Source organism: Phalacrocorax carbo, chromosome 1 (genome assembly GCF_963921805.1).
Source record: "Phalacrocorax carbo chromosome 1, bPhaCar2.1, whole genome shotgun sequence".
Classification (NCBI taxonomy): Eukaryota; Metazoa; Chordata; class Aves; order Suliformes; family Phalacrocoracidae; genus Phalacrocorax; species Phalacrocorax carbo.
The window spans coordinates 194,329,846-194,352,895 of NC_087513.1; the positions used below are offsets into that span (position 1 = coordinate 194,329,846).

The 23,050-nt window shown below is 38.7% G+C and overlaps 1 protein-coding gene across 1 annotated transcript in view; it reads left to right on the top strand.

The window, feature by feature from the left end:
* The window catches only part of UBL3 (ubiquitin like 3), a 58,511-nt gene extending 40,328 nt beyond the window's left edge, over positions 1 to 18,183 (top strand). The window contains exons 2-5 of the mRNA XM_064441071.1: positions 7,535 to 7,643; positions 11,273 to 11,359; positions 15,910 to 15,987; positions 16,397 to 18,183. Of these exons, the coding sequence (XP_064297141.1) occupies positions 7,535 to 7,643; positions 11,273 to 11,359; positions 15,910 to 15,987; positions 16,397 to 16,449 (327 nt within the window). The 3' untranslated portion in view covers positions 16,450 to 18,183. The remainder of the gene's footprint in view (positions 1 to 7,534; positions 7,644 to 11,272; positions 11,360 to 15,909; positions 15,988 to 16,396) is intronic.
* The last annotated feature ends 4,867 nt before the right edge of the window (positions 18,184 to 23,050 follow it).

Here is a 23,050-nt window from a genome sequence, read left to right on the forward strand (position 1 = left end):
TTAAATTTCCAGAAAGCTCTGGAGATCTTCGGAAGGCTGATTGGGAAACTGACATTGGATCCAATGATCACAAGCCAATACAGTTAAAACCAAATGGAAGAATAGACAAAGTAGGAGTGTACATAAAGACTTTGGATATTGAGGGGGCAGATGCTGATTAAACTAAGAGTACTGGGTTTGTATAAGGAGAATATCTGAAGAATTTGCATGCTTGATGATGTCTTTGACCTGAAGAAACAACAAGTATATCTGCATGTTAGATGAGTGAAAGGATGTAGAGAGAGACTTTGAATTTGATAGATGGATGACCGCCTCAAGAAGGATATTAAGAAGGAACAGAGAAGAAATAATGGAATAAAATTCACAATATATATTTACTGAAGTTAGATTATGATGGATTCATTAGCCGATTTCCTTTGGAAGGAGAGAGTTTTTCAGATGAGGGAAAAGCAGAAGAGACATAATCTGTCTTGACTTCAGTGAGCAGTTGAGGTTGTGTAGGAAAGGATTGGTTTGGGAAGGCAGGGTTTGACAGAGTGTGTGACTTGGGTGGTGAAGATGGTAAGATACAGTGCTTGATGTGGAAGTATCAGGCTGGCATTGCTGCTTAGTGGAATTCTTTAAAGATTAATTTTGGGACCAGCTATCTTTCTGATGTTTTCATTTTTGCCACTGACACAAGGAAGATCAGTATGCTGATGAAATTTGTTGATGATGAAAATTTGGAGGCACCAGTAGTACTGAAGATGATCATGGTGTTGTATGGAAAAGATTGGATTTTCTCAGACTGAATTAATAGGAACAAAATTAATTGCATTAGTGTAAAAATATCATGTAAGTCATGGGTGGTTAAAAGCAATATTTTGTATTGCAAGCTTGAAGGCTTATGTCGTGGAAATGACTGGAGTAGAGAAGAGCATTGCCAATGTGAGACAGTTGTGTGGTTCACTATGGAAAATGGACAGGTATTTGCAGTGTGAGGAGGTTCTAGTATCACTTTATAAATTCCTGAAATATTATTTATATTCTGATCATGCATACTTAAGAAAAATGAATCAAAACTAAAGCAGGTGCAGATTAAAGTGAATTGTAGAATCATTCACTTTGGAAAGGACCTTGAGAAAATTTCTAGCCCAGCCTCCTGCTGGAAGCAGGGTCAACACTGAATTCAGACCAGGTTGAGTGGGGCTTTGCTGGTTGGTTCTTGAAAACCTGCAAGGAGAGACCGTCCAAAGCATCTCTGGGTGACCTCTTCTCCTGCTTTGTCCTCAGGGCAAAAACTTTTTTCTTTATCACAGTTCAAAGCCTCTTGTTTCCATTTATAACTATTGTCTCTTGTTCTTCTGTCTTGGACCTCAGTAAAGAGGTCGATGTCTTGGTAATTTAGGCATAGGAAGGCTGCTAATAGGTGCCCACCAGGCCTCCAGGCTAACCAAACCCAGTTTCCTTAACCTCTGTTGATGTGATTCAGAGCTTTGAAGACAGTGATCACACTGAGGGCCAGCTTGTTAATGAGGAAAATCTTTGCTTGTGTGTTTTAGCAAAGTGTGTCCTTGTCTGCAGATGTAGAAAAAAGCCATCAAAACCCCAAAGCAGGGAAAAGTCTATTACTACTAAAGCACAGAGTAGGTCTGGCATCAGGGAATATAACCTGTCCAAGAATAAACTTATGCTGGGAGTTAGAAGAAAGCTCTACTTAATGGGACAGTCACGTTCTAGAGCAGCCTTCCAGGGAGTGTGAAAACTGAAGTTCTTCATTATATTCAGGTGGATATATTTCCAGAAGGGATTACATGAGATTATATATCTACCTTAGGAGTGAATTGGAGCCTAGAACCTGCAGGTCCCCTCCTGACTTGGCCTGTGTAATGCTGCTTCATTTAGACTGTTAATTCAGGCTTGGTTCAACCTCTCATGTGAATCTGGTGGAACTCAGTCAGTAAAGTGTACTGCATGGCACTGTGAGGTTTCTCTTTGGCCTAGAGTCATTAGGAAACGTTGATGTATCTTTGGAGAATAAACTTATTTCTTAAAATTATGAACTTGAACTAGGAAGTAAATTTATTGGATTTGAGAAGTGAAACTTGAGTCTGTATTTCTGAATTCTCTTACATCATTGCTTTCCCTTCTGGTCCATCGTTAGGTTTTAACTCAATTTCACATCTATTAAGAAAAGAAAAAAACCCTAGTCTTGTGTATGTATTTTAATCTTAGACAGCTGAAGAAAAGCAGTTAATTTAAACTTGGTGTTGTCACATTGTCACATGCTACACACTTTTCCTCCTCTGCGTTTTAAATTTAAGGTGGGAGGAATCTTAAGCTGCTACTGGAGCATAAAACTGATAACAAAATAACTTGTTTAACTGAATAGATGGGAAGTCACTTAAGCATCAAGAAACATCATGTAGGTTGTAAATCTCTCTTTAGCAACATTTAAGTGACTTCCCATTTATTTAACTTTAGCTGTGAAATCTGAAGCACTGTGTCACTAAGACAATTTGTAGTTACTCCTTAAATAATGAACAAACTCTGCAGATGCATATAACAAACAAAGCCCAACTTATCCTGCATCTGCATATACCTGACTCAAATTTCTGTTCCAAAAGTTGTGGTCGCAGTTTTACTACAATCTTTGGAAATATCTATGGGTTTTTTGTATATATAAGCTTCACCGAAATTCTTTGTGTGATGCCATTGATGGCGTAGTTACTGAAACTGTAAATATGAGATTGGTGTTGGCTGTGTTGTGCGGAGGAGAGAGGGTGAGGTTTGCATGCTTGAGATCACAAACAGAATGTGCTATTATATAACCGTGCAGAGGGGATGCAGTCCACAAATTGTATTTAATCCTACTTCTGATACTGGGGCAGCTCTTAAGTGCTTTCGTCAGTGATGTTGCACCTGGTGCTATAATGCAAAAGTGTGAGGATACGATCCTTATCAGTTTGCTGTAGCAAAAGGCTGGAATTCCCTTTGGTAGCCTGAAAAAAACAGTCAGGACTGTTGTTGTTATGTCCCCTGTGGAAGAGCAAACTTGTTAGGGCCAGGAGAATTGTGAGAGTGAGTAGGTGGAGGGGCTTTAAGTGTACAAGGGATACAGGTACAACTTGCTGACTTCTAACATAGGAAATATGATACAGGGTAGCTAAGACCACTAAGAATCCTTTCATAACTTGAAAAACTAAAATTTGCTGCTTTTGTGTGAAAACTTCTATACTTAACCAAGACTTTTTCCCCCGTGCTTTCCTTTGAGTAAATGTGTATACACATATACTTTTATGTTTTTTCTTTTAGAGATGAACTTTCATTAGCAGCATTTTGCCAGAAAGGTTTGTTTCAGATCCCCTACAGTTTGTTTGAGGTGGGGTTCTCAGGCTTGCAGAATAAGTAGTAGAGCCGTTGCAAACCATTAAATTTCCCAATACTCTTGAGGGGAACGAGATTAGACTCTAAATTTAAAGGCAAGTTTTGGGATTCTTTGCTTCAGTCCATTTGAGGTAGTGTGATGTGCAACTCCAGACTAAGATTCCTTTGAACCAAGATTAAGAAATATAAGGAGGTGTAGATATATATATATATATGCACATATATATAGACAAACATGCAAACTAAATGTGTCAGTGGCATGCTGTACTATAAATAAGAAAATACTTTAACCTTTCATTAGAGCAGCTGTTTCCTTGCACTTGATGCAACATCTGCTTGACTGATTTAAGGTTTTATTTTGAGCTTCTGCTGATATTTGGTGAAGTTTTTTTTTTAATGAAAATATTCCTCTTGCATTTTACACATACTTTGTAGTATATCCTGTAAAATTATTAGTTTATCTTTTGTATTTCACAGTAAGACTATAAGAAATGCTTTTCAGCAACAAAGAACTTCAGCACTATTAAGTTATTCATCTGGACAGGTGGGGGGAGGGAAGAAGGAACTAATACTTTTCACTCTTCCCCCCGTTGTTTGTATTGATTTTTACATTGTATATTAACTGCAGAAGTATGACCTAATGAAATTTTCCAGGAAGCCAAGTTACTTTTGGTTATTTCTCAGTGATATTCTTCTCCTCTCTGTGTTTACTTTAGCGTGCCTGGCAATCTCAAAACTCAGTAGTGAGAATAAAAAGAAATGTGCCTCCTTAATGTTATGCTAGCTGAAGAATAACTTTAGTTCTATATTAAAGCTGTGCCCTAATCATATTTTAAGTGCTGAGCAAGACTAATCATCTGGGGTTTTTTTAATCATCTCCTTGTAGGATCCAAATCAGACAGTTCTAGGGAGCTGATGGTTTGGTGTTATGTCTGCTGCCTAGGAAAGTGTTATGATCTTCAAAACAGGTAATCCCCACCACAGATAAACTGCACACAGATGAAGGAAAAGAAATCCTTAGATAACCTGCATCTAATCAGAGCTGGGGGACTGCTTGGCCAGATGGAGCAAGCTAAGGAGGGGGTCCTCAGAAGCCAGTTGGAGGAAATGGATGCAGGGGATGCAAGTGAGAGGCAGGAGGGCTGCTGGTGAAGAAGCTCCTCACCACAAGTACCTACAGCAGGCACTGCTGCCAAATATTTGGGGTTGGTTGGTTTGTTTTTTTTAAACAGGTGGCCCATTCCTAAGTACAATAACAGGTTGTGATGCAGTCTAAACCTCCTCAATTTTTGGCAGTATGTTGGTGTTGTAATGCATTAATGCTTAAAGGATAATTGAAGATAATGAGGTATAGAGAAAGTGGAACGGAGCGCAGTACACCCCGCCTGTGAAAGACTGTGTGGCAAGCTGACTTTTGATCTGATTTTCTACATAGACATTTTTATAGTTTCATCTGAATATGTACATAGTAACTGTTGTGGTGCTGCATTGCAAACTGGTAGTTAAATAGGAGAAATTAGGATTTAATTGTGAGTGTGCATAAGGGCCTAACATAAAGGATGTGGCTGAGAGGAGGGGGAAACCAGCTCAGAGAGAACTCCATATTCGAATCATTATAGATCAATTGTCAGATCAGTCTTACATTTCCTAATTCATTTAATGACAAAGGTACATGTAAAGGGATCTTGCTGCTAGAATTTGTTGATGATGTGAAGTTTGAAAAAATGCCCTTAACATAGAGAGAAAAAGTGTTACATAGAAATTTTGGGGGGATTTCATGGCCATAGGCCCAGACATGGGGGAGATCTGGAACATCCTGTGGTGCAGAATACTTCTTTCCACCTAGCCTCCTTTCCCTGGGAGGGATGGAGTAATAGGAGTGGGATGAAATTTTGAGCCTTGTGCTTTAGGGAGTTACAGCCAAAATGTCAGTTACAAGCTTGGAGGCTGAAAAATTGAAAGGATCAAAGCAGGAAGGGTACGAAGTAACTGAGCAAACAGCATGGTGCCCTTACGCAGAAGGTATGTTGCTCATGGGACACAATCACTGAAGATGTTTCCGGTAGACAGGGGAAATTACTGGTGGTGTTACACAAGCATCTGGTGAGACATGATATAGTGTGCTTCAGAAATGGTCATCTGTTTTGAGGAGGAAAGAGAAGAAACTGAAATGTGCAAAGGCAGGCTCCTAGGATGAATGGGGAAATGGATATCTTTCTGTAGTAAGCTTGAAGAGCTTGCCTTGCATAGTCCAGCTAAAGGAACCATATATTTAAGTCTATACATACACAGGTGGAGACAGCTAGGAGGGGGGAAAACTACTTAAACTGAAAGACAGTATGAGTAAAACAACAAGTGGACATGGTCTGGCCATGGCTAGATTTAGGCATAACATTTTGAAGCTGTAATTCACTACAGTAGTCAGGGTTTTGGAGTAAACAGGGAGTGGAACTTGGTCTGCTTTTTCTGCTAAATCTAGGTGAGATTTGAAAATAATTCCTTAAATCATTCTGGAAACATCACAGGAAACAGAACTTTAATATTTATAGCCAGGTGTGTTCTGAATGTTATGAATAATTGTCTTTGACTAAACAGCATTCCTGAAGTTTCTCTCCATAAAGTTTTTTGCGATTTCCTGGTATGCAGCAATACTCTTACAGTGGCTGTGGTGCTTTCTCAGACCACTTGGCTTCTTTCCTGGGCTAATGGCAGGACTCATATCTTCTGAAGGGCGTTAGCAGAGGCACAGGAGGGGAACGTAGCCCTCCTATGCAAACTCTTTTTATCCTTGCTACACTTAGAAATAGAGACTGAATTGCTTTTTGGAGGGGTCATTTTCTTCATTGATCTTGAAGTGTGCAGGATGATAGAGATTGTAATTTGGATACCTCCATTAGGTGCTTAAAGATAGGTGGGATGAATCCAAGCCAAAGCATTCAAGAGAGAATAGACAGTCTGTCTGGAGAGCTTCTGAAGTAAGTGCTGAGTAGGTAACTGGGGCAGGGCTGTCATGTTCAGTGGGTATGATGCGCTCAGATTTTTTGACCCTGAAGAAGTCTTAAACTTGGGCGTTGCTGCAAATTTTTCCTTTGGTATTTGATCTAGAAAAGTTTGCTGAATTCCAACAAGGAAAGCTTTGTTGCAACTTAACTTAAAATGAGAGCCACAGCTTGAGAGCGTGATTTGGAAGAAGTACCCGAGCAGTTAGCATGCTGAAGTCTTGCTAAGATTTGTGTTTTGTAGGCCAAAACACAAAAACAGCTAGACTCCTACTTGCTGTGGACATTGGTAAGTGCTAGCTACCCAAATACATTTTGTGACCTTGCTAGCGGTTGCTTGAGGAGCCAAAATTCAGTCTCTTGCATTTTAAGTAATGTCACAGCAAGCTCTTTATAAGAGTTATTTTAATGCTCTTTGGAAGAGGAATTATATTCAGAAACTTGCCAAAAGAAGAGAGGAAAATTATAGCTGTAGATGCTGATGGTTAGATAAAGGAAATCAATGACAGAACAACTATGATGTGGTCTTATTACTGTATTGCATGTGGATCTCAACTACTTTGCTTGTATTGAAAGGCAGCGGTGGAACAGTTTTAGGTTCAGAAGACTGGCAGTGGGATTCAAGTTCTGTGGCAGCTGGCACTGAGGAATAATGCTGTCTGACTCCCTAGTGTTTTGTAGGAGATGCAGCCGGTGAGATCAGGGCTGACAAATATACTGGAGGGAGCGTGCTAGGGCTTTTACTGAGGCTCATAGGCTATTTGGGTGCAGCTTTTGATATTTTTACTCCTCTCTGGGTTAATTTTTCAGGTTTATAATTTTCCTCTTCATTCAAGAAGTTATGTTGCCAGTGTGTCTTGGCTGGAATTTTTTTAATACTCTGCTGAAAGCTTTTTTAATGGCACAGTTGATTCAATCACTACCTATCAGAATCTTCTGGTGCTAATCATCAAAAATGCCAGCTGTTAGAATTTAATCTTCCTGGATTATGTGTAAATGAACACAATTTTATTGACCTCTTTGACCCTATTTTTAAAACCATCTTAAACTGTTTATCAAATCACTTTAGATCAGTCTTGTCAAACCAGTGGCAACTTTTTAGTAACTTTAAAAAAAATATTAAGTCTTCTCTTGATACTTTCCTAATACTGCTTTTTTTTTTATAACAGATAAATTTGCGCCTCATCTTGGTAAGTGGGAAAACGAAAGAATTCCTATTTTCACCAAATGACTCTGCAGCTGATATTGCAAAACATGTGTATGACAACTGGCCGATGGGTGAGTAGCTGTGTGGCTTTGGCTTTTTAACTGGCAAGGTAGTGTCAATAAACCAATCTCTGTTCTCAGTGTTCAAATTAAATATGCTTCTTGTGTACCTGAGCATAGATTTATATAGAAGTACAATTGTCAACTTGCCTTCTTTTCCCCTGTTTGTTTGGGCAGATTTTTAGATGTCTAGACTATTTCCCACTTTATTTCTAAAATTTGCTTCCCCGATCTGAAGTACTTCTTTCCCTCTATCTTTAGACACTTTTCTTGATCAGTCTTATTAGAGGATCTGGTAAGTGTGAGGAAATGTTTGAGATACAATACCTCTTACATAAGGACAGCTAATGTAAAACATTACAGGAATGCATTTGTGAAGTTGAATCTGAGGTACGTCTTCCTTACTGTCTTATCTTGGAAAGGATCTGTAATAATGGCTTTTCCCCAGGAAAAAATCAAATATAAAAGAATATTCTAAGAGATATTAGAAGACCGAGGGAAACTGAGGTTGTTTGTATGAATATGTTTGGTGTTATGCAGGAATACTAGCTTTGGCAAATGGAGATGAAAACTTAGGATGTGTATTCACATACATGAACAGTTCCACAAAAACAAAGTGCTTCTGTTCTCCCTGACTATGATTTCATGGGAAAATAGCGAAAACACAGACATAGCGTTACATATGATGAAAGAAAATGCTTCTTTTGGTACAGGACTTCATTTGGGTTACTGTTTTGATGTTAAAAAAGACTGCTGTTTACACAAACTAAAACATTGCAATATCTGTTTCTGTGGTGCCTTTGTTAAAGGGGTGTGGTGATGATAATATATGCCAAAAGGTTAGTGTTGATAATCCATATTTTAGGCCTTAAATTAGTCTTTGAGGTCAGGAAGAACAGGGCCTCAGGGGACTTGTTTGCTGTTTGTTTTGCTGGAATGCAGCATTATGATCCCCGAGGTCCCTTCCAACCTGTGATTCTGTGATTATGTATTTACTAAAATACATAATGAAGGAAGAGGTTTTCAGTCCTCTGAAGTATTAAATATAAATGTTAAACACTTTTACACTAAGAAATCTGGGTGATGTAGCATCTGTGTAGCTACTGTACATATTTTAATGTCTGCCTACAACATAGTTGTTGTAACCAAATGTGCTTTGTGTACTTTTATCTGAATTAGTAAAGGCAGAACTGTTATTTTTCTTACTCAAGTTTATTCCTGAACATGTGGTCTCATGTCCTCAGTCTTGTGAAGAGCTTGAAGGTTGCAGTTTCTGAGTTTAGAGTTGGGAAGAAACCCAGACTTCCAAGTCTCTTTTTAAAGAAAAAGAAAAGTAGAACTGGACATGGAAGCCTCAGTTCAAATACCTGCTGTCCCAAGGGAGTGCTCTAAGCATTGATGTATATTTAATTGCCTGTGCAAAGAGGAATAGTGTCAATTTAAAAGACTGGAGAAAGATCTATTTCAGAATAGTGTATGGCTTTTCACAAACACTAGCTCACTATCTGTTTTCAGACTGCAAATTATCTTCTTTGCCATAGGGCTGAGAGATCTTGATGAGTACTAAAGTTTCCTTGAAATAGATCTGATGCGAAATTATTGTTTTTACCACCATTTTGACTTGTCATGATCTTGGGGGGGGAAAAAAGTCATGAAATATCCTCAGTCACATGCTGGCAGGATTAAGGCAAACCTCTCCTCCCCTCTTTTGGCAATACAGTTATTAATTAAGGATCTCTTGACTTGTATTGGAAAATGCCAAATTCATATTAATGTATATCATCTAGGTAGGTTACCTGTTCTCTTTTCCCTCCCACGCCCACCCATTTTCGTCTAAATAATATTAACTTTTTTCTTGTACAGCAATGATCTGCTGAACTTAAAAAAAATCATGAGTAAATATTTTCTCTTGGACTCATTTTAGTCATCAGTGGAAGTTAAAATTTGAAATCATGTCAGAAAGAAATATTTCAGACTGCCAGCCAAGAAGCAAAATTTGAAAGGATGGGAAGATTGGCAGCCTAACAATGAGCAAATACCTGTGCCAAAATATAGTCTGTCATGTTTTGGTTGCTGTTTTATGTCATTATGGCACTGTAAACTGGCTGAACTTCTCTTTGCAGCTATAGTATAGTGGAGTTCAGACTGTATGGAGAGAAAAAAAATTTGGTATCTTCAAAAAAATCATTTACCCTAGCAGTGTGATAATTCAGATCCTTAACATAGCCTACTTCACAGCATAACAAAAAAGGGCATGAGCTTGAATTGCAAGACAATTGAATCAAAGCCTGAGTGGAAATACTTGAAATTCAAATAGCTTTGGTTGCCTTATTTGATCTAATCTTATAAACTAGGCACATGGCAGCACCCGGGGATATTGCAGCCTCTCTTGTTGATACCAGCCCTGCCTCCTGCGATGGCTCCTGCTGCCCGTGTCTCTGCCTGCTTGCTTTTTTGCACCAGCTGCCTCTCCGTACACTCTCCAAAGCCGTGGCTTTTGTTTTAAACGCTTCCCCTTCTCCGCTTTTCAGTTCTTCTCCTTTTGTGGTGCCAGTTGCCCCTGCCTGTATGTTCATTGTATGTTCCCAGTGAACAGGTTGGTTTCTGTTGCCTGTCCTGATCCGTTACTGAATATTCATTTTGGTGTATAAACACAACAAAAGCAGAGAGAACATTTGTGAACAGCTGTTGCCAGATATCTGGTCGGCTAAGAAACAGAAGACACTGTATTCCCAGAGAACCCATTTAAATCAACGTTTCAAGGTTTTATGATATTTGTTCTGAAAGCAAAGTGCAGATTTATTTGTTGTTCAGATTGTGACAGGGAATAGTAAAAGAGTAGGAAAAGATCATTTAAGCTTATAAATGATTTATGGCTGCTTAAGCATTACAGGAAATGCATTATAGAAAAATGCATGACTGCTTTTCCTGAATCACTGTTTGCCATGTAAAAACATCCACAGATTGTCCTTTGAGAAGTTCTTTGAAATGTGTCAGTCAGTGTCTGCTCTGTGAGAGCCCTCTCTTCGGGCTTTCCACAGTGACTATTTGGGGCTGCTCAGGTCACTGCCCCCTCTGGACATTTAACTGGAGGGATCTGGCCACCATCGAACTCCACTGAGCAGCCTGCAGAGCATTTTCAGTGCTGTGATCTGAGAATGCCATTTCAAATGACCCATCACATGGGCTTTTGCTGTGTGTGCGCTGCTTCCCATTGCTGGAGAACAGCTTCAGTGAGACAGTTAGCTGGTGAGGAGGAGTATGGCTTGACAATCTTCTGAATGGGAGCAAATGAAGGCAGTTTTAACCAAGTGGATATTAAGCCACAGGAAGCAACTTGCATTTATGAAGTATTTTGTGTAGGACTTGTATAATGCGCTAAATCTGTGAAGTAAGTTAGTAATATTTATACTTGCAGGCATAAAATTGTGTTTCAATGCCCAGTGTCAAATAAAATTTTAGGAATATATTTCAGGAGTGCTAGCCTTGAATTATCTTTCTGTACCGTCAGCCTATACTCTCTCTTTGGCGTTTCATAAGAGAGTCCTGTTCTTAGTTTTCTTCCTGGGTAAAGGTGAGAGAAATAACAAAAAGTGGTTTTATTAGAACGTAATTGTGAAAACTCTCTTGCTTCTTTTCAGATTGGGAAGAAGAACAAGTCAGCAGTCCAAATATCTTGCGGCTTATTTATCAAGGGAGATTTCTTCATGGCAATGTGACATTAGGAGGTATAAAAATAATTTTCATTATGCATGTTACAGCCAGGCAAAGGGGATATTTATTTACAGTGCAGTAAATAGTACCTCACTGTTAACAGTCACAGTATGGCTTGCTATATACTATTTTTCCTCCACATAGAGCGACATTGTATCTTACTGTGTATTTTTCCATCTTGTTACCGCTAGTTGTTAAACTTTGGGAGGTACCACCTGCTAAGCAGTGAGCGAAGGCTGAGTCTCCTCTTGCATAAACAGTAATGCTGCTTTTATTTGTTGTCTTTCTAAATGGAATATTTTGTTCCACCTCTCTTACACTGCACTTTTCAGACTAAGCTACTTCATGTCTGACGTATTTTAAAACGTTGGATAAACTTTCTGATAATTGGTTAAGCAATACTTTAAATTTTAGTGCAATGAAGGAAGACACCCGGTGAATGAGAATGAGGGGAAGCATTCTTGCTGTCCAGTGCTCTCCAAGGGATACAATTGCATAGTTATGTGAAAACAAAAGTAAATGGCTTCGTGTCATATGCTAAGGAAATGCAATTCAACTATGCCCCCTTGTGGCAATTTTTTCCCCACAATTATATATTTTGATGGGTATCTTTGATAGAGATATGACACAAATTTGTAACAATAGTCTTTCCTTTTGTAGAGGAGAGTTGCCAGTGTGAATTGTCAACTGTATCAATGACTGAACAAAGTGAGACTCTCTTCTCTGTGCCGGTTTAAAAATAAATTAATACGTATACTTTTTCTGTATATTCAGATCGTCATGCATTTGGTACCTGAGTGCAATACAGAGAGGAAAATGTAATGCAAAATCACCAATGAAATATTGTTGAAGTTAAGATGAACCTGCAAAGAATAATTCTGGACTGCCTATGGTGATCTTTTCATGCAGGAGTGACTGGGATGATATAGCTATTGATTCACTTTCTACCATTACCAATGTTGGCTAGTGATGTACTTTTTAGAATAGATTTACTCTCTATATAAATCAATTTAAATGCTCCTATATATACAAACAAGATCATTGTCAATTCAGCTGGGAGAACTGACATTTTTATTCACTCTTTAATTTGTATGTTTACCAGGTGCCAATGAGTGCAGCTAGTAGAAGCTGGAGTAGGGTTGAAAGGCAAGTGTTAAGTGTTGGATCATCTCTGCAATTAGAGACACTAGTCTTACCCCACATTATCCAGGCAAGGATAGCTAAATGGGATTTTCTTTGCCGTTCATCTCTAGGTGTTGCTCTTGACCAGCAGTGCTTGTTCCCTTTAATGACATTTGTCTAAATCCGAAACAACTTTGAATATTTGTTCAATATATTAAATGCGTTGTTGAATGAGTTAAGCTGAAAATTAATAGCTGCATGTTGTTGACTCTGCATTAACTCAAGTCTGTGGATTTTGAACACTTACTTGGGTTCAGGGCATCTTAGTTCATTCTTAATCATTTATGCATTGCAATTTACTCATCATGATCTTACCCTAAGGATCTTACATGTATATTAGTGTTTTTCAGAGCTCTTTTTGTTGCTGTATTGCTTTAAGAAAAAGAATCCCTAAAACATTTGGCTTACTTCAGTACTAAGGAAGTTATCTGGAGTAAGATTATACAGCTGAAAGGGGAACAGCAGTTCATGAAGCAACCTGAAAAGACTGTTACTTCAGTTTGTGGTGTTCATTAGATGTAACCCTAAGTGAACAAGCTGTCTTAAACTCTCCGCTAGTGTGGAAGAGGGAGAGAACTTCTTGCTGAATACAATATTTAGTTTCTTATGCTGTTATAATACAGTCCTAGTGATTTTCTATCTGCAGCTCTCTATCACTGAGTTGTAGCACTTAGTGTTTTATTTGCTTTAGGTGATTAGGAAATATTGGCTGGAATTTAGACCTACTGTGTACTGAAAGTCACTTTGGAAACTTTCATTTCACTAGTTGATAAAGCAGCAGTTTGGTAGTTTTTTTAACAGCAGTCCATTTTTGTTCCCATTTTAAAAATGACATTTTAGTGTTCTGGTTGTAACCTGGCATGTCTATGTAGCATCTTATGGATGTGAGACTCCTTTAAACTAAGAAGCATGAAAAAATGACAAATTGATAAATTGGCTTTTGAGTAGAAATTTTTATTTTGAAGAAACCATCTCTTCTGCCAGTTTCTGAATGGACTGTCACTACATGAACATTAGAGCTAATGGTGTTGGAAGTGGTAAAGAAAAACAACCCCTCTGTAAAGCTTGCTGTGCTGCTCTTGCCTGCGGTGCTTGAGCCACGCTGTTTTGTCGTGTCCTGCCTGTGTGAAGGGTTGGGGAGTTAGCTAGCAAGGCAGAGTCTGTTGATCAGCTTCCAACAGGAAATTTCATCCTTTAACTAAATATTTGGTCTGCAGTTTGCATTTGTAGTCGTATTAATTAGGGAGGTAATACACAATTGACAGTTCTCAGTTTGTTGTTAGATAATGTGAATCAGCAGTGTTTTACTTCCTTATTTATTGGGGAGTGGGGAAGGGAAACAAACCCACGCTGTGCCATACACATACCAAAAGAGGGGGTGAAAAGTAAATTCTGACAGCAGAAAATCTGGAATAAAATAGAATTAAACAGACAGGAAAGGAATTAAATAAACGTTTAGTTTAAGTGAGAGAAAGGGGTGAGAGAACGAAGACGAGCAAGAGAGCATTACCGAGCATAGGTTAAAGTGCTCAGATTCTGTCATGGTGCTCCAAGCAAGAAGCTGGAAATTGCTAAGAAGACTGTGTGAACTATGCAAACTACTAGCTGAAATTAGTTAATTGAAATATTAGCATACTTTTACGTGATTACTGTGAATTCATCTCCACAGCTCTCACTAATCTCAAGTCTCCTCAAGTGTCTTGATATTATAAAAGATGTCCCTAAGGTGGTTAGTTTGAAATATTTTGCTCTTTCTGTAATGGCTTCTTAAGAGTTTGTCATGAAGGCAATCCTTTTCCATTGGGTTTAACAGACTGTTAATATGCTCTTTGCTGTTTTCCATTGTATAACAGAATCAAGTACCCAAAATATTTCATCCTTGTCAGACTTCAAGCTATCAATAGCTTGTAGTTGCAGGCACAGGCAGTGCTTCCAGTAAACTAAGCAACTTTCAGATCTGACTTTCTATAGAGATGGGTTTTCCCAAAGTACAGCTACTTCAAAGAAGCTTGCGGAGCTGCGTACCCCTCCGTACGCTTACACCTGTGTTTTCATCACAACTTGCAATTTTTTCAAACATATACATAGGCGATGAACATGATTTAATAGCAATGTTGTAGCTAGGCTTCTACTGAATGCGTGTAGTAACCAAATCCTGGCTTTATTTATCTTTTTACTACTGAATTTTGAATCTATGCTGTAGTGACTAAAACAGACATTTTCCTCTTCAGTTACCTTCAGATTTGTTAGACATTTGTTACTTATTCATTCACTTAAAATGTCTTGGTGCACTCACTGAAAATAGAAGCTATAAATTGAATTTGTGAGGACAAATTCTGCTCAAGTCAGAATGATTTGTGTATTTAGGGTTAAATTCTTGTTATATTTATCACTACCTTTTTTTCCTCTATAAGAGAGGGAGGACAAAACTGAAAGCATCTTTGCCTTACATTTCTCAGAAAAAAAAAAATCAAGAAAGGTGCTTTATCATAGGAGTTGGAGAGAGGAAACAAAACTAAAGTTAAAGAACTTGTAAAAATACCTTCTCCCTCCCCCCCAATAATTGGAAGAAGTTAAAGTTCAGAATATTGAGTTTGGCAATGAGAACTGCTAAATACAATGAGCAACAGAGAATCCTTTCATTTCAGAGAGACTAGAAGTTTTGATAAATATTATACTACAGTGCTAAAACCATAAATACAGCACTGTGTTTGTATACTTAAAATGTGAAAGTGATCATTTTACTTTTAGAAACAAGCAGAACAAATTGTGGAAAGCTTAGATTTTGTTACTTTGTGTTACTAAAGCTCACAGAGGCAGAATTGTGAAAACTACCGTATCTGGTTTAAAATGTTTAAATTTTATATTTTTCACATGAAGCTGAATGTTACAGATTAGTATTAAAAGGCAAGATGCAGACATTTTGTATTTTGGAAAATCTGTATCATGGATCAAAGTATGTTTTAAGGAAGAAATCTGTTTTGCAGTAGTGGTTCAGCATTTTCATGTCTCCGGAGTAACAATTGCGTGTCTGAATTAGCCACTTTTTTGCATCCTTATCAATAGAGAGTGCCAGGCACTTGGGTCTTGGCATGAATGCCCACTTCTTCTTTCACTCAAAAAAGGAAGGCTAAGTTTCCTAACAGGAATATCATGTCTCTAAGACCACAGTGCTTTAAGTTGTTATTATCAGGTCCCATGACCCTGATCTACAAAACTTTAGCCAGAAATGCCTTTATGAATCTATTTAATAAGCAGTTCAAACCTAACAGTATGAACTTTTGAACAGGTGCTAATCCAATTATAGATAGTTTCAACTGGGTGTTTTGAAGAAAGACGACTGCTGTAATGTATTCATAAATCTCCCTTCTTCCTTCTGCAGCATTAAAACTTCCTTTTGGCAAAACAACCGTGATGCATTTGGTGGCTAGAGAGACATTGCCAGAGCCAAACTCTCAAGGTATGCTGTGCACTAGAGGTATTTCTCACTCAAATACATGGCAAAGCGGTCAGCTCTCTTACAGGCTTTTTGAATATTTCATAGTAGGGAAGAGTCAAGTCCTTGCAGTCTTCTGAGAAGCAAGTAATGGAATGCTTTCGTACATGTTGTTTATGGAAAACTAAGGAATGACCTTTCTGGATTAGCATTTTTGTAGAATGCAGAAATTTACTCAAACCTTAAAAGCTTGTGGTTTTAGTGTTAAAAATACTCCTGATTTATTTTTCATTTATGTATGCATGTGTTATAACAGTAAATACTTTTTAACTAAAAATAATAAAAAATGTACTTGCATCAGGCATACTCACACACAAACCAACTAATTACTTAAGAAGTGGCACGTAAGCAAAACTTTCTTCTTGCTCCACAGGTCAAAGGAACCGTGAAAAAACTGGAGAAAGCAATTGCTGTGTAATCCTGTAAACCCTGTTAGCTTTACCTGCTAAGTGTGATGTAATATAGTCTTTGTCTTTCATGCTGCTGGAATAGAAGAGGCCCTACCTTGCTTCAGACACCTGTAGGAAGAGCCTGTCTGTAAATCCATGGAACTGAAATATTACACGAACACTGTCTCATTCACCTTTTTTGTTGTTGTTTTTTTTTTTCTTAGAGAGAAAGATCTATGAACACTTTCATTGTGGTTTCTTTTTAAAATTCCTGCTTCTTGTTCGTTGAATAATCTTACAGTACATCAGTTCTTGAAAGAATTCAATCTCCGGAAAAGTTTCTGTGTTCTTTTCCATAGCAGGAATCCTTTTGCTACCACAAAAATCTCCATTAACCGGATCTAACCAGTCAAGCTTTCTAGATGCAATTTGCACTAAATATGGTTGACAGCGTATTTCTCATCAACAATCTCTAACAATATTTGAGACACCTAGTAGTAACCTACAATGTATAATGCAACACTGGAAAATAGTTTAACTAAAACAAATCTAACTTATGGCCAAATCAAAGGAAAAACTGTTCAGTCAATTCTACCTAAGTCAACCTTGGTGGCCGAACTGGCACAGAATGCTAACTAAACCAAGTCTAACTATATATATTTTCACTGCAACAAACAAAAAATACTATGTGCCTGTAATTTAGAAGCACTCTGTACTGTAGAGGGCTGATGAAACTGATTTTTGTGTTACTGCGTGCACTCTGATCTTATATGTTAGTTGAGTGCTTATTCGGACAGCACAAACGAGTGCAGAGAGTGCATTTCCTAGCCTTAATATGGGAGGGGTAATTTCCTGTAGTTCATAGGCTTTTATTATTGTGCATAAATGTTAAAAAACATCATTTACTAATCAATTTTATGTATTTGAATATTGGCAATTGGTGTTTTTCAGTCATTTTCTCATCTGTGTTTTAGTGTCCAGTGTCATGCTTACTCATTAGAGACTTCAAAAGAATTATTAAAGTTTAAAAAGCAAAAAGAAAAAACCTCTGCCATAGTACTAGTTTTGTTTCTTTACGTAATCTGCATTTGGTATTAGTGCTTGCAATTGTATTAAAATCAGAAGCTGATTTTTGAAGGCATACATAATTAAAAAGGATGCCATTCTTTTATTTCATATCAATAATTTAAACGTTGATATGCTAAAGAAATTTGCACAGCACTAAAGCATGAGCTAGTTTCATTTAAACCTGTAAAAAATAAAAATAAAGAAAAATAAAAAAATATAAAAGATTTTATATTTTTTCACTGGGGAGGAATTCTTCCTGGGTGAAATTACAAACATGTGTAGAATATATTTAATAAAAATCTTATAAAATACATAACTATAGAAGTTAAATATAGATTGGCGTGTAGTATAATAGAACAATATTCCATATAAATAGCTTTAGCCTTTAAAAAAAAAAAATGAGTCACAGGTTGACGTTGTGTTCTGTACTTAAGTGTCCACAACTCTTACGGATGTTCTGTGTAATCGTTTTCTTGAATGATTGGCTTCATTCAAATGTAATCAGGTTATTTTATTCATTGTTACTGCTTTGAGGAAATGCTTTATATGCAGTAGATTTACAAAAATATTGTTCATACTGATCAGAATTAAATTTGTATAGAGCAGAGTTTTAAACAAATTGTAAATAGCACTAAACATTTTCTTTCTGCAACCTGTACTGATAGACTCTTCTGTAAACTAAATAAAAGAATATTGTAGTGCATTTTGGTGGTGTTTTAAGGGTTGTAACTGGGTCTGTAACTACTTGTAATAATACTTCTTAAGCTGGAAACTAAGAAAGGACTCCATTTTATTTATTCAAAAAAAAGCGGGAGGGTCGAAACCTGCTGAAAACTGCTGACGGGATTTATCGCTTCAGCTTTGTTATCCTTTCATGTCAAAAGCAGTGGCCTAGAGGTTTTCTTCTGTTGGAGGAGGATGTGAGCATGAACAGTTGCAGTTGCAAATGTGCAGCCGTGGCCCACCCTGGGGTACTTCACAGAGGTTATGTGCTTGTGCTCCAGGCTGTTGTAGTCTTCACTGACTTATAGCAAAGAGCATACACATACCACTCACTTAGGGTGGCACATCATTATGTGCTCATTACCTAAATTAATCCTGACGGGGAGGATTTCCTTGTACTCTGCAGCATAGTTGCTAAATAAGTAACTATAGGGACGCAAACCTTTTTTTTTTAAAAAAATTTGCTAGACATTGGCTTGAGCAAACTACTAGGAGCACGTTATCTTTAACTATAAAACAAAGCTTCCCTTTTCCGAAATGCGGACCACAGAATTAACCCAGGCTCGGATGGGAAATGGCTATGACAATACAAGAAAAAGAAACGGGCTGAGGCAGGACGTGTTTTGTTAGTTTAACAAGTCTTTCGGATGCATTGAGTTTGAAAAATGGGTGTTTGAAATGTAATCTTGGTTTGAAAAAGTAGCTAGGTACTTAATACAGTATAAATACATGAAAATCCAGTAGCTTCCAGTTAAAGTATTTGGCAAGCCTGAATAGCAAAGTATGGGGAGTTCCGTTTTGTGGGGATGAATAAGATGCATATACGGGCATGTCCAAGCAAATCCTTCAATGCTGCTTGGCGTTTGAAGTGTGAGCTTGCCAGAATAACTCCTGCAGAAAGCAGGTAGGATTGTTGCCTTAATTCTCCTGCAAACTGGCAAGAGTTCTGCCCATTGCAGAGCATTTCTGTTGTGGTGTGAGGCCGGTGGAAAACTGCGGGGGAGAATCGCTGAAGTATTAGTGCTTTATTTCCTTGGATGCTTTGGATTGTGGATTGTATGTTTGCCAAAACAGAAGCAGTAGCTCTTAATCCCAGGTTTCTCAGCCTTGAGAAAGTTCATGCATGTGTTTATCTTCTGTGTTGATTGGAGTCAAGAGGATACTTGCAGCCCATAAAGATGAAAGCCTAAGCATTTGCAGGATCAGGCTGTTGGGCAGTCTGATAATATGTTGAAGAGTTTGACATTTGATTTTCACTGTTAGGTAAAAATGATATTTTCCCTGTAGGTGAGTAAATAGATGCCAGGAAGGAAGGGAAGGAGAGGATGGATTGGAGCCCTTCGTATTCTGAAATACCATGAAGGGACCACATCTGTCTCCCATAACATCATGTGTGTTATCAATCAAATTAATATTCACACACGTGAAGAATATCTGGTAGCAATGAAAGTACTCTAACGTCTGTTTTCTTAAATGATAGCAAAAATATGACTGTTGAAACTGCCTTAGGGATTAGCTCAGCTGCTGGAGGAAGGAAGTATGGCCACTGTAATGTTAAAGGCTTTGCTAAGATGCTGCATCGATATTAATGCAGTGGTGATCTCTGCAGTCTGCTTTCCTTGGCACACTGCATTTACAACGGGAGGAACAGCCATTTAATTTAGAAGAGAAATACATGGTGCTCTGAAAAAGCTTCCTTCCTCTCTCACAGGTAAGAAGGAAGGCTGCTGTTTCTGGGCTGGCCAAAAGTTGGGGGTTTCTGCTGCTGCTCTTTGGGGAAGCAAGGCTCCTCTATTTTGTGGTTCTGGGTGTGCTCTGATAAGATTCATTATACAAATCTTACGTCAAGAAGCAAACAGGGAGATGGATATACTTCTCTGTCTAAAACTCTCTAACTTTATGCTATTAAATGAGTAAACTTAAGCAGATTTTGGGTTGTATGTGCTGTCAGAAATGACCGTAAACAAGCAGTTGCAACAGTGAAACCGATGGGACTTTTGTGCTTAAATCAGAGGAAATACCGAGATCTGTTAAGATTCTTAAAGGAGAGTTCCTATCCTCTTTATTTCTTCTGAAGTACTTGGATTCTTCCTAGATACCGTGCCTTGGCCATAACTTGTCAGTATCGAGCTTATCTTCTGAGCACAATAAAAGGCCTTTGTTGTTACTCAAGAAGCTGAGGGTAATATACAGTTCATGATAATTAAAAACGCTCAGAAGGTAGTGGCATACTTGTACACGTGGCACAGGACGACATACCTTTGAAGAGGTTTACAATGTAATGGCTAATTTGCTTACCAATTTATTATGCTAGACTGTAAAATTACAAAAACCTCTTTATGCTCTGTGTTTTTCCAATAGTTAATGACTGACCTGCTTTTTTTCTTTTTAAACTCATACAGTTGTTTTGTTGGGTTTTTTAATTAATCTAGAAAAGGAGTGACCAGTGAAACAAAAAATGATGAAGGTTATTAAAGTCAAGCTCACAAAAAATAAGGAAAATTTAGTGGTACTGTATCAAGCTCATGGGATGGACCATAGGACAAATGGAGTCTAGTTTTGAATGTGAAGGACGGCGTAGTTAGAGAAGGCAAAGTACTTGCACAACTCTTGAGTTTTAAAATTACCCGGATCAGTCTAGGACTGAGTTCTGGGCATCGTGGGCAAACGCTTTGTATTGCAAGTTCCTTAGGGATTGGAAAATGATAACAAAAATAAAGACACAGCAGAAATGTTATAGAGAGATTGAAGAGCATGAGAGATTAAAATAGCTACAGTTATGACTAACACAGAGAAAATGGATGGACAACTTCTATTTTTGTCTTGTAGCTTTATTGGCCCAGTTTTTACATTTGTCTTTAAAGCAGAGGTGACAAATTCAAATCTGATGGAAACGTTTTCCATTAACTCGGTGGCACTCACTTCCACCGGAAGTAATTCGAGGAGAAAAGCTGAGCTCTGGATTGTTGTATCAATGAAAACGGATAGAATTTCCAGAATTATTATAATTAGTGATTCCAGACTTTTTCTCATCGAGGCAGTAATTTTTGTCCTTCAGACATTACGTTAACTTTCAATGAAGAGACTGGCTCTTAGGGGAAAAGTACCTTTGGCCCAATACCACTCCATTATGTGCCAGCAACTGCATAACATGAGCCCCAGCCTGCCCAGGAGGAGCGTATCGTGTACCCTGGTAGGGGTTTATTTGTACAAACCTTCTGCTTCCTGAGAACCCTTGGTCAGAGTCAAGGTGGTGGTTGTGGTTTCCCGGAGCGGGCTTGAGGGAATAAGTTACTGTGTTTAGCTGGTGGAGAATGTGAGCTGCAGTTCCTTAGGGCAGAAGTTAATGCCTCTTGAGCACATGAAAGCACCCTGCTTTTATCAATTCAGAGGATGCTGAATTTATAGGTAGTAAATGTTTTGACTCTTCTACCAGAAAATACTCTTCAGATACTGTTTTTTCTTTTTATAGAGGCAGGGTAATGGGATGAAACAGAACAATTTTCTTTTTGTGCTTTTATCTACCCTTTGAACTAAAGATCAGGAAGAAATAATCAGAGGAGTTTTAGGCGCCTACCGCAGGATCAACCCTTAAATGGCTGGTCAAAATTCACCTACCAGCAGCTATCCATGCCACAAAGAGCAGCTGTGGGAAGGAGGTGACCACTGCCCACAGCGCCGCAGCTCTAACTGCCAGGGTCATGTGGCTAAGGTTGTGAATGAGGGGCAGAAGGGGATCGTATTTGGTCGCTTTATGAGGCTTTCAGTTGTTGTCTGGCAAAAAAAGGGGGTTGGGATCTTGTACCAGTTGTTGGGGGGCAGAATTACAGGGTGGAACTACCTGTAAAGGTTAGATTTTTTCAAAAAAATAATAAAAAGAAATCTATGATACTGGAGGTCAACTATGCTGGATGGACGATACTGTGCTTCCAGACCAAGACAGGGAAATATGTATTGGTGTCTGTGCTACAGGCTGTGTCCGTTACCTGTACTGGCCAAATTAAAGAAAGATTGAGGTTCAGTTCCTTAATTTCTGCAACTCACAGGTGTCCTTAAATAAGGATCGTTAATCCCTGCTGCTGCCAAGGTGATGGCTCTGCCGTAGCAGGCAGCAGGGCTGGCAGGGAGCTCATACCCCGCAGCCTTGCCAAGTGAAAAGTCAGCACCACAACTGAGCACACCGGTGCGAGATGAAAAGCACGTAGGTTTTAACTGGGAGGAAATGTCAATGAGGCAAGTCAGCAAGTGCCCAGGCGAGGGAACTCTACCGAATCCACGCGACCAGTACCAGCAGCTGAGCGTTCTGCCTTTCGGTGAGGTAAATTCAGCGGCTGTTCTTCTGGAAAGCAAACATGACTCTTGAGTCTTCTCTTGCACTCTTGTGTTAACTAAGCAATGGTTGCCAAACGGTTTGGTTCCTGATCACCCTGACTGCCAGCATCCCAGGGAAACGTCTTCTCTTAATAAACAGATACAAAGGTTGCCTCAGACTCTCTCTTTCTTGTGGTCTGAACAATGACCGTCTCCGGCCTTGTCTCCAAAGTGTTCAAGCTTCCCATTGCTCTGATTTTCTCCCAGCCTGGTGCTTCTGGCTGCAGACAGCAGCAATCACTGCTGGACACCTGCTCTGCTGAGCTGAGTCCACGGCAAGGACTGGAAAAAGACATCGCCAGTGTGGATGCAGCGTGCCTTCGCAGCAGTCTCTGCTCAGCTGTGGACAGGACTCCTCCATGGCTCTGGTCACTGATGGGTAGTCTGAACTGCCTAGAGGAGAGGAACATGCTTTGAGCTTCCAAGGCAAGGGCAGACCCACCTTTTGTGACACTGTGGCCAGGCCCCAGCTCCAG